This window comes from Aulonocara sp. 'chitande type north' Nkhata Bay, linkage group LG11 (assembly GCF_057382095.1).
Source record: "Aulonocara sp. 'chitande type north' Nkhata Bay isolate Kocher_YH1m ecotype deep benthic linkage group LG11, A_spYH_male_GT1.1, whole genome shotgun sequence".
Classification (NCBI taxonomy): domain Eukaryota; kingdom Metazoa; phylum Chordata; class Actinopteri; order Cichliformes; family Cichlidae; genus Aulonocara; species Aulonocara sp. 'chitande type north' Nkhata Bay.
Window position 1 is genome coordinate 21,501,831 of NC_141354.1, and position 12,385 is coordinate 21,514,215.

Genomic DNA, 12,385 nt, shown 5'->3' on the forward strand with positions numbered 1-12,385 from the left:
CTCTACTGAACAGACAATTCTTAAAACACAGCCCTTTATTGTAATTTCCTATATTCAAACCGTGTGCATGTAGAAGACAGGAGAGCCGTATTCAGAGGGCATTTCCAGAACTCACCAGCCTGCTGATCTCCTCCTGTCTGTCAGGTGCAGAGCGAGCTGTGGCTTTGATCATAGTGGAGGTCTGATTATCTGTCAGCTTCTTGATGCACCGTTGACCAGCTACAATATTACACACCTGCAAGGAAACAAAAGCAAATAAGAGGCTTTCCTTTTTTCTTCCCCCCCGGGCAAACCGGAGCTTTTTCCTTCAGCTGCTCTGGGAGCTGCCCACCAGACCATCATGCTTGATTTAATAGTTACTGTCGGACCCCCCCCATAACTGAGTGGAAATGCAGCTTCTTTTCTCTCACCTCTAGGGGCAGGTAGGTGTGCTTTTGCTCCTGGCCCACCTGTAGACAGGGTAAATGTGGATATTTGAGCTGCAGGTTGTACTTCTCCCTGAAGTACTGGGCTACAGTACGCTCTACAGTCTGCCCATTCTCCAGCTGCAGAGGGAACCTGCAGAGAGGAGAGTTTTTGTCAAGAGCAATGCAAATGTTAATTGATGTGAGCTATGTCAAGCGCCCCGCGCATTATTTCGTTATTAATTTGCTTAATGTGCAAGTGACAGACAGAAGGTCATCCCTCTGCAAATGCAAAGCTATTCAACTGCTAAAAGTCTTAACATATTTTTTTTATTTGTTTTTAAATAGATATTTGGTTTATTGTCAGTTTCAGGATGAAAGAAATGGCTTAGGGAAGTAAGCAATAACTACCAAGCTTAGATCCACATGTGTTTTTGTCGGGCTTAAACTGACAAATCACTCTTTCTGAGATAATTTCCCTTTTAAAAAAAATAATCAAACTGTAGTCATGGCACAGAGAGCAGTTCAGTCCCGACACTGCAGCCACACAGCTGCCTCACGAAGGGATGACTAACATCGAGCGCATGGTTGTCGGATGAGTCAGCCATTATCTGGTTTCTTTGGTAGTGATTCGGTGAACACATCCTCTGGTTTCCCCTGCCTTCATCTCACTCGCACACTGTTCGCAGTGGCTCCTATTCCCTTGCCCGCCCCAGAGGCTGACTCACGTTTGATGGCTGGCAGGTCGACGGGTCACGTTGCAGACGCGGTACTTCCTCCGCATGGTTCCACAGTGCGTCACCTCCACCTTTAAACCTGGTGAATAATACAAAGTGTTACCATTAAGTATTTGCTTTTGTATGAAGAGCTGTGATTCGTGGAGTCCCAGTTTAATCCGATTTGAACTCAACTCGTCACCTTTGATTTCTTTGGTGAATTTGACCCTGTGCGAGTCTGTGAGAGGCCGAGGCTGCTCGTCGATGTTGTGAATATCCAGCACTTCACACATGAACTGGATCACTGGCTGGGCTTTGTAGAAGGCTGTGGCAGACACTGCAAAGGCAAAAAAAAAAAAACAACTAGTGTCATTTAGGAACAACAAAAAAAAAGAAAAATGAATATGACGCACTGCAAACAATATCTAACTGAAAGAGAGAGAAAGAGAAAAAAGTTATATCCAGTCAAAAATCATGTTTTGTTTATTACTGGACAGGAATCAACATCAGAAAAAATAAAAGGCTGTCCAATCAACAGAAAGAACATTTAGCATTACTTTCTTTTTCTTTGCCAATTTCCCTTTTCAAGTTCGTCTTCTGGTGCACCCATGGAAAACATCCAGTACAGCCACCATTTTTACAGCGATTTCGAAAGTTTCATGACGTCAAGAAAAGCTCGTCATCTACACCAAATTTCCTCTAAGGTGACAAAATGACACCAGCGTTCAAATTCACTTTCAATTTGATGAAGAGAAAGAAGTCACAGGAAACCAAATTTCGTGAGTAGAACAAGTGGTGACACTTCTGCCTTTTCAGTGCACGGTTAGCAGGCAGTGGAGGTATGTGCCAATGGGACACTCGCGGCACTTCCCAAAGAAATTGTTTTCAAGTAGAGATAAGAATAAAAAATAAATAAACGCTTAAGTCAAAACCTGACAGTAAAGGACCAAAATCACCATATAAAGACCAGCTGAGCTATAACAGCAAAGACTCCAAAAGGAACAAAGTGTATTCCTGATGTTCATTCAAAATGTGCATGGTAACCACACAGCGCAGGAAGCATGATTCATGCAGAAGGGGATGTGGAGGCTACCTTGCATTAGCACCTTGTGTATAAGCACATAAAAGTAGCTGTGAGATGAGAGAGAGGGGGAAACAAAAAAAGAACAGGTATGACAAAACTAAAAGCCAGATCAAAGGAAACCCAAAAATGGACACGGGGAGATGGAGAAGTGCGGCGGTGAGGATGAGAATCTTGAGACGTAATCTAGTGATGCGTGGTCATCAACATCGTCTCTGAAAACACTAAAAACGCACATCTATGACGCTTAGCTTACCTTCCCACGCATTCTGTTTTCATTATCTATGCGCAGAAGTGTCTGAGTCACCGAAGTAAAAGAAAACTTTTAAAAAGATTTCACTGCTCTGCAATTAAAATAATTTCATTTACACTCACTGGCTACTTCATTAAATACACTTTGCTTGTATCGGGTTGGACCCTCTTTTTGCCTCAGAACTGACTTAATTCTTCACAGCACTGACTCAACAAGGTGCTGGAAACATTCATCAGTGATTGTGGTCCATTTTTACATGATGGCATCAAACAGTTGCTGCCGAGTCGTTGGTTCCACATCCATGATGCGAATCTCCTACTGCTCTATTGGATTGAGATATACGTGAACTCATCGTCATGTTCAAGAGACCAATTTGTGATGATCTGAGATTTGTGAGATGGCATGCTATTCTGCTGGAAGCAGCCATCAGAAGTATACTGTGGTGATTGACATGGTCAGCATCAATACTCCTGTAGTCCAAGAAAATATCCCCCACACGATTACATCACCTGCAGCAGCCTGAACCAAGGATTTATGGCAGGACAGATCCATTCCTTCATGTTGTTTTCACCAAATTCTGACCCTACCTCCATTCATGGGGTAGGGTCAAAATTCTGCTGCTGTAGCTCATCTACTTTAAGATTCTATGTGTTGTGTCTTCACAGGTGCTCTTCTGCATACAGAGTAGCTATTTGAGTCATTTGATTTGAAGCAGTTTGTAAATGCTCCATTGATGTCAGACTACACTCAAAGTTACTTAAATAACATTTGTTTCTTATTCTAATGCTCATTTTGAACCGCAGCAGGTCGTTCTGACCATGACTAAAGTAGTTGCTGACATGTATTTGGCCAATTAGATTTTTAACATTAAAGACCAATTGAATAGGTGTACTTAATGAAGTAGCTGTTGAGAGTACTTACACGCACAAAATGCAGACTGTGGGAGGTAGTGTTAGTTTCCTTCGTGCTTGGCTATTTAAGGCAGGCTTACTACTTTGCTTTACAAATATACAATGCAGCATGTGAATGGTTTGCAAAGAGTCGGAGTTCTAGTTTGCTGATGAAGAGCAGACAAGACACTTCAGGTGGCCAAGTGTTCTGTACAAGAGGCCAAAGAAGACAAAAAAAATCAGAGAGCAGCAGAGCTGCTCCAAAAGAGACAGCGGCTTCAAGCACTTAGAACTAAACAAAAGCTGTCTCAAGGAAACGCTCCACACAGCTACCCTCCTGACCCCAGAAACACCCACTAGTCTCATATATGTAGGCACAACAGCACAAGCACACACATACATGCTTCTCTCCGTCTCCACAGCAACAAACTAGTCAGTTCCCATCCAGCCAAGAACCCACTTTCCTCCGTGTTCCTTAGGCGCTCTCTCGCTCACACTCACACACTCTCTTATCAGCAGCCCTGCCAGACACAATCTCCACAAGCCTCCTGCGGTGTGCATATGGCAGGACACATTCTCTGCCATCCCCTCTGCCACATATTTTTCCACAAATAACAACAGATTGAAATTGTAGTGCATTGTCTCGTGTTATGTTTCTCTACTGATAGGAAGCTCAAGCTAGAGCCAATTATTGATTTCGATTTTCAACAGTTCTACTCATTTCCAAACAACCCACATTTAGCCAACAGAATTAACTCGACGCTAACAAATCGAATCGGTTTTCCGGTGACTGAACATAAAACAGCAGGAGTTTCGAGGTTGGTTGCGTGACAACACAAGAGCAAAAAGCTCATCTTTAAGGCTATGTTCACACTGCAGGTCTTAATGCTCAAATCTGATGTTTTTGTCTGCTCGTTCACACTACAAATAAAATGTGACAGCAAACGCGCTCTAGTGTGAACCCTCAAAGCGGCCCGCATGCGCAAAAGAAGGCGTCACACACAACGCGCTCTGTTTAGACCAGACCAAAAAATATTGTTTGACTGATGGCCCTTAATATAAAGACTTGTTCCTGACTTTACGTTTCCCAATTTTGCTTTAAGTTATAAAGTTATTTTGTTATTTACATATGGCCTAATAATGATCCTTATTGCAGTTTTAGAGAGGAGCGGTGCTTCAAAGGATAGTTGCAGATTTCTGTCAGAATCTGCAGATCATACAGTACAAATAAAATGTTAACGTTTCTCCAATGTTGTCTTCCCAACAGTTTCACTAACATCTACACTGGATGGCCAGGAAACATTCACGATGTCTTCTCCGGCGCTGATAATTGGCGTCTGTCTTGTGTCAGTGACGTAAAAGATGGATTTAATGCGACATGACCATTCAAACAGCAGTCGCTTTCTGAAACAGATATGTATCGGATTCAGTACCACATACTAAAGTGACTCAGATGGGATTTTAAAATATCAGATTTGTGCGGTTCACACGGTCATACCATGATCGGATATGGGTCGCATAGGGTCCAAAAAGTCGGATTTGATGCGCTTTCGCCTGCAGTGTGAACGTGGCCTAAGTTTCTCTTTAGACTACAGAAGGTATTCATGAAAACATTAGGCCCTCAGTACAGCATGAAGTGAGCCTGCCAGACCCCATCATTGCTATTGAAACAAATAAAGTTTGACATGCATCTATTAAGAAGCATGTCAAAGTTTTGTCCAATAAAGTCATTACATTTCTTCAAATAAAAAGTGGAAAGATCATGTGCAAAAACTCTATAAAAACTGTAACATGGAGACTTGATATTATAATCCAGCTTCCCCAGCTGCAAAAGTGAAACGGCAAAATTGATTTGTGACTGTAAACAACCAAAAATTGAATTACAAAGAAGAGGCTGTGGGTGTTGGGCATTTTTCAATATTTAGTAATATGAGGAATATGGACTTTACTCTTTTGTTTTTGAGTCAAGAATTAAAAAAAAAAAAAAAAATGATGGCAAGGAAAACACTGGGTTTTTGTTCTTACCGTCAATGTTTAGCATCATCTTCCACATGGCAGGGCGCACAGATTGGTGGAAACCAAACCAAACTTCCCTCCCACCTCCCAGAGGATGGTCGTAGCCTTCTGGAGCAGAGAAGAAGGATCGGCCCACTGGAGTGTACCTAGATGCAGAAAACGGGGAATTATAAGTTTGATATTAAAGGGAACCCAATCATACTCATTTCCAGCTCCACAATTTTTTTCTGGGCTCTAGTAGAGTAGCTCTATATATGACTAACAGTATATAAATCTGCAGCTTGATGCAGACTGACCGTGTCTGTAAGGAGGTGTTTTAGCAATTCTCCCTTTAAGCCACCTGTTAATCAAGCCAGCTTTCTTCTGATTGGCTGACAGTTGCAAACAGAAGATTATAAAAGTAAGTGACTGAGGCCAATGCTGTGTACCTGAGATAGCAATATTAAGATATCCCCTCTCAATTACATCATCAAGAGCCCTAAAGCAGAGCATTTAGAGCAGCCTGAATTTTTGGCTCATATGGATTAGCATACCATGATCTCACGGCTATGCCTGAAAAACAAAAGGTCAAATAGGAGCAAAAGAAATCTGTGTTGAAGATGAAGGAAAAAGTAAAATTAGCTTGAATTGAGAATGTAGGTTAATATGAATTTATGCGGAGTCACATTCAGCTGCTGTTCAATATGGCCTGAAAGTACATCAGCGAGATGAGAGGGTGGTAACATTGCCCGGACCCATTAACCTCCTATTACCCGTCCAAAAAGACTCATTATGTATTGTATATAGGTCTCATTCGTCTTTGCAAATCCTACATTTGCAATGTGTCAAAATGCCAATGTAATACCGGGCTGCCAGAACCTGTGAGCACAGCTAAATGAAAGGTGTCGATATTACCACTTTTTAATAATGCTTTGAAAAAGGTTTTCATTACAGCTCTGGCAATATTGTGTTCAACTGTGCTTTTGCTGAGCCTTAGGGAAGCGATACTGAATGAAAGGTGGTAAGGTGCTTGTGAGCGACCGTGTCAGCCGTGTTTGATTTCCGCTGGGATCGGAGTGCTGATATTAGTGCTACTAGGACAAAATAAATACATTGTATTTGCTATGAGTATCTCAGGGATTGGATTTTACAATGTCTGTGTTTGGTGACTGAAGATGAAGCTAAAGAAAGTACAGAAGGTAAAAGTAAATTAAGGATGAAAACGTTCCTAATTTAAGTTCATTCCATAACTTTATCTGCCAGTTATCTTACATGGTATTATAAGGAAATCATTCAAGAAAAAAACAAAAAACAAAACATGACAGCAATAAGCAGCTCACTTCATGGAGGGCAAGTTTCGCAGTACTACGTCCACTGCGTGTACAGGGTTGGTGCTGATAGGCTTGTCCAGCTCAAGGGGTTCAGGCATGCTGCGGCCAGTCAGCACCTCGTGGAGCATGTGCCAGCTGACGAGAGACACGAACTTAATGGAAACTTTGAAGGGCCGATCTTTCCCTCCCTCTCCTGGGAGAGTGACATCCAGGTCCACCTGTGGGCCAAAACAAAAGGAGTGCAGACAGATTGATGCTCTGAACATCGTCTACGTTCTTTAACAACCGCAGGGATGCATCGTTTCTCACTTAAGGTGATAATGAGCAGCTGAGATTGTGTGTCTGAGTACATTCAGTTTGCACTGAAGAAAAAGGAGCGTTTGTCTCCTTTGTGTCTGTGTCTTTTCTGCAGCTCACCCCCGTGGGTGCCACAGGCAGTGGGTTGGCTGTGTACAAACTCCTCTTTCCATCGTAGACTGGCCTGCGATCCCCAAAGATTGTCACCTTGAAGTGCTGCACCATAGAGTCAACCACCTCCCTGCACAAGATGAACACAAAGGATTTGCAGTTGTTCTGTCTCTTGTAAAAAGTGCATGCCGACAGAAGTAACAGGCACAACTTTACACTGTGTGCTGTGAGCTCTCCACTGGACAGAAGCGGCAGTTGGCAGCTATAAGCCAGGCTAAAAAAGCTAGCATTAGATTTTGCTTTCATCCCGTGCCCCTCCTGTACAACACAAACAATATCTTCTGTGTACAACAACTTCAGGTACGCTCTGGCAAGTGCTAGGTCACTTCAAGCTGCTCAATATTTCATGATGGATTAGAACGAGAAATGTAGCTAATGTAAATATTGCATGTGAGAGGTTTTCCAGAAAGCAGCCAGTGGATCAATCTTACCTGTTGACTCGCCGTGGGCACTTGTCAGGCTTGATGTCCACCTCGTAGAGGTAGACATCCATCTTGGGGATCTCCACCTGGAAGCAGTTGGCCAGCAGCTTGATTGGCTTCCCCATGGTGCCATAGCCAGGCCGCCGAGGCATGGAGAACAGGGACTGGGCCCCAACGGCTCCTGAGGGGGGGTAAATTAAAAGATGATGTGAGGTTGATACACATCCTGGAACTTTTAGCATTTTCAGACCTTTAGTTTATCTTCAGTAAAGTCTAAAAGGTGATTAGATTTAGCAATATACTCCTTAGAAGATATTACATTATTTGCTTGGAGTTTCATTTTTGACACAAGCAATTATTTATTCATTTAAAAAAGAAAGAAAGAAAGAAGATGCACGATGAATTAAAAGGTACTTTTATGTTTTTTAATAAACAAACATGCTACACTCAGTGAAACCACATCTAACACTTAGAACTTACCGTAATCCTGCATACAGAGGAAAGTCTAGAGATGATGCAGATACGCAGGGAAACATCTAGTAAAGAAATAGTAATGACTGTGTACTGAATACTGTCATACTTTAAAAAAAAAAAAAAAAAAGAGTGAGAAAAACCCACAGACATGTAAGCTCTTTGACATGTGCTTCATGACACATCGACTCACAATGAAACATGTGTCCGCCTCATTTTAACTATATACAGAATCTGAATGAGGAGGTGCATGAGTCACCAGATGAAATACTCTTGATGACCAACATATTCAATGATGCAAGACAACAGCTTCTATCATAAGAAATCTCTCATCCAAATAACAACAAACAACAGAAAGACCGCGAAGAAAAAGAAAATAAACAAACTCAACGTTGTGACTTCACATCCCTCCGACATGACTGTCGTCACATTTCAGATGACTTTTAACAGGATCTGCCAACTCAAGGAGGAGCAGGAAAAAACAATGATTCAACTTTCTCCTGGAACTACAACAGCACCGCGCAATATTAATGAAGGCTAGTTGTGTAGCACTAAGAGAACGAAAAACACGTGTTGGGCAGTTGACCTGTGTGCGACACAGATCACACATTTGGTCTTAAGAGAACATGCGCACACCAACACCAAGAGATGTCTTTGACATGAGTCACTTTGATCCAGAAACGGAGCGTTCTGTTCAACTTAATGCACCACGCTCATGTCAGGGCTATTTCTGGCTCTGCTGAGGCTTGCCTTCACACGGCCCAAACGATTATGCTGATGTGCCAATGCACTGTTTGGATTCAACTTATAATGCCACAGTTCACTAGGATATTGTTATACAAGAGACACTTTTACACAAAAACTCCAGAGAGACTCGCTTTATGCATGCCTCTTCACAACCACTTTTTTCAGTTTTCAATGCCTGGGGCTCTGCCCCCAATGTGTCACTGAAACATGAGTCATATTACGTTTGTGATTCATTGCACATTTCTGACATCTGTGGGTGATACTGGGGTTGAGGGCCCAGCTGAAGGGAAGTTCATAAAAACCTCTCCACAACAGAAACAGAAACCTTCTGTGACGAATCAGCAGACAACGTGAGCTTGTTTATTTACAGTCGGGCTTTGGAAGCTGGTGCTCTCTGCCCTGCTCAATTTTTCAGTTGCTCCCCTGGTGGGCTCTGGAGTGAAGGCTAACAGGGTTGATGGAGGGTAAAGGCCACTTGTTTGAAATCGCTGCTGGGGTAAAATGCTGAAAAAGAGAAGTCTGGAATTCCTGTCGTGGTCGTTTCTCCCACACAAAACTATGTGCACACGTACTTTGTAATGGTAATTCCCTTGGGCCCCTTAGTGAAACTTGTGAGGTAAGCCTGATTTGAGACACACAGGCGAAACAGAAAAGAGGAGGAAGACATGCTGATCAGTCTGAATGAAAGCAAGAAAAGGTGTGTGCCAATTCCACAAATTCCAGTCCTTGATACAAACTTCCAGAAGCTCTTCATTAATAAGAACGCTTCTTTTTTGTTACGGTCCCAGTGAGGTTGGGAAGTATTAGAGGGGTGGCAGGGAGTGGTAGGATTATAGTAGGCAGAGTTGGCTTTTTCTAGCTTTCATCTACCTCTGACTTCCATTCAGTGTGAGTCACAGAGCCACCACAGGCACAGAAACACATACTTGAGCATCCTGTTCCTGGATTATGCAGTGAGTGAATTACAGGAGCAATGATGGGGTCTTGCAGTGAATAAAAGAAAAAAGAAAGAAAAAAGAAACGAAGAAACAAAAACAAAAAAAGGCATACCACAGAGCAACAAGCTGTGGCATTGCACACACAGACACACACCCCTACCACTTACTTTTGTTTCGATATGAAAACCACACACGGATGTACAGTAATTTGTAGCTGTGGTTTTGCTGAAAGAAGGGCCTTATCTTTCCCACGTTACACAATTAGTTACCATTTCTGGCATTTCGCACAAATGTCACGTCTTCCTGAAACAAACGTTTAGTTCTTTGAAGCTAAACGTCCCATCAACCTGCCTCCTGCAGTCATGCCGTCGTGGCATCGAAACAAGTTGTGCCGCTGTAATCAAAACACCGGTCCCATCACTGTGGTATTTGGCTAGACGGCCTCTGCATTCTTTAGCTTCCTGTGAATCGCGATTATGGGCGAGTCTGTCACTTTTGCAAATGTTTTGAGATCATGTAATGGTGCATGCAAAGTGAAAATCTCCACAGAAACAATTCAAAAAACTTAAGTTTCCTTAAGCCCCAAACTTCTTGTGCACAGCAAAAAGAAACCAAAAGATTTTTTCCTTTTATATAATCTACTTAGATTTCTGCAGATGAATAAAACCTGCCAAAGTATGCATTTGCAGCGATTACTGCTTGCTGTGAACATAGATGGGACCTCACAACATTACGCGCATGGCAGGCACCATGCTGTGATGCTGAAAATTTACCAAGCATGGCACACAGATGTGTTTTTACAGCATTTTCCAAATAGCCACCCTGACCCCGATCATTCAGCAACAGGCCAAGTATCTCTCCCTGCATCTTTCTCTCCTGAAAGCTGCATCTCAGTTCCCTCCACAGACAGACATAACAAACGGAGTTATCGACAAAAGCAGGAACAAGAAGGCCTGAGAGGAAAGTTTAACTGAAGATGGTGGTGGAGTGACCGTGAGAGCAGTACAAATCTCACGCTTTGTTATAAAAAAAATTTTAAAAACCACAGTACCAGTATAAAAGACTTAGAGGTAACTCTCAGCAAGACGTTCATGACAACTAAGTACTGATAGTTTTATACGATGACTCAGACCTTGACAATCAAACCTTGGGGACACTTGGGGCTTGCTAGGTGTGTGGGAAGCTGTACAACCCACAACACGCAAGCATGATACACTAATTTACAGTAACATCTATAGAGGAAAAAACACGAAATGATAATCAAAATGTGCAGAGGGCATTAAAGTCTTTGACTGCTGGCGGAGCGCCTGTTACAGTTTGCCTTTACAAACAGTGAAATCTGAACCACAGACGTGTACATCAAAACGGTTACCAAGTCTTTGTAGACTCAGCATCTGTAAGCGTTCGAGGAAACCTCGGCAAGTTGAAAAATACCACGCTGCATGTGTATTTGTGCACTGTGCACTATTAGGTAATTACAGGAAGGACGTCTTAAACAGAAGAGAGTAGATGTAATCTATAAGTATGTTTTCCCCCAGGCTGTAATGTGCAAAGTAAAAGAGGGCAAAAAGTCAAAAAAATAATAATCTACGTTCATTCATGTATTTAATTTTTTTGGTTGAGAAAAAAAAAAAAAAAAAGGAAAAAAAAAAAAAAAAAAAAAAAGGTTTTTAAGCCCTGGGATCAGTTATTTGTTTTAATTTTAGGGCAGTTATTTAAGACAATGAGTGTGCTAAAGACTGGATTTATTTGTATTTTTTCTCGCTAACATGGCTTCGTCTGGGTAACAAACCTGGATTCAAATCAACTGGAGCCTTTGTGTGCAGAGTTTCGCCGTGCTTCTGCGAGGGTTCTCTGTGGGTACTATGGCTTCCTCCCACAGTCATGCATGTCAGGTTATTCTTAGCAACACTAAATTGGCTCTAGGTGTGAATGTGAGAGTGACAGATTATAACCTGGACAGGTCACCAATCTACCTCTTGCCCTATGACAGGCATAGGCTCCGGCCCAACTGCAACCCTGAATTAGACAAACAGAAGAAAATGGATGGACTGCCATTTAAGAGGTTCTAAAATGTTGCCAAATCTTACAAAGCTCCATAATACAATTTTATTTATGTAGCGGCAAATCACAATAGTTGCCTCAAGGCACTTATATCGTAAGGTAAAGACGTTACAATGATAAAGTGAAAACCCCAAGATGACCCCCTATGAGCAAGCACTTGGCGACAGTGGCAAGAAAAAAAAACAACAACTGCCTTTTAGCAGAGAGAAACCTCTGGCTGAACCAGGCTCACGGAGTAGCAGCCATTTGCTGCGACCTATTTGGGATGAGGGGCCAGAGACAGGGCTGAGATGTTAGGCATCTCCACATTTAAGAGAAATACTAGTGGCCACCAGTGCTACCTCTCAACATCCTAATAGATATACCCATAGTATCAATTTGAAACTGCCGCATCACCTTGTTCAAGTTATCACAGTCACAAACTTCAGTGGCCACGTCGCTTGCCCACCCAGCACAGTGACGCCAATACCCCATCAGCCTGCAACGGCTGGGAGGGTAAAAAGTAATACAAGGCTTTTCAAAGTGAAAACCAAACACCTAACAAATGACAGTCCGTCCCACATCGAAGTAGCATTTTCTGTTAGCAACAGGCTCAATGACAAATG

At 42.3% G+C, this 12,385-nt stretch overlaps 1 protein-coding gene across 3 annotated transcripts in view; it reads right to left on the bottom strand.

The window, feature by feature from the left end:
* ago3a (argonaute RISC catalytic component 3a) overlaps nt 1-12,385 on the bottom strand; it is a 40,115-nt gene that overhangs the window by 17,588 nt on the left and 10,142 nt on the right. For 2 of the 3 annotated variants that reach the window (XM_086311093.1, XM_086311092.1), the window contains exons 2-9: nt 7,570-7,741; nt 7,088-7,208; nt 6,680-6,888; nt 5,370-5,506; nt 1,323-1,457; nt 1,133-1,220; nt 411-558; nt 116-235 (exon numbers count right to left, since the gene is read on the bottom strand). In XM_086311093.1, coding sequence (XP_086167219.1) covers nt 116-235; nt 411-558; nt 1,133-1,220; nt 1,323-1,457; nt 5,370-5,506; nt 6,680-6,888; nt 7,088-7,208; nt 7,570-7,741 — 1,130 coding nt within the window. Of the gene's footprint in view, nt 1-115; nt 236-410; nt 559-1,132; nt 1,458-5,369; nt 5,507-6,679; nt 6,889-7,087; nt 7,209-7,569; nt 7,742-12,385 lie in introns of all 3 variants that reach the window. The other variant, XM_086311090.1, reaches the window with a different exon arrangement.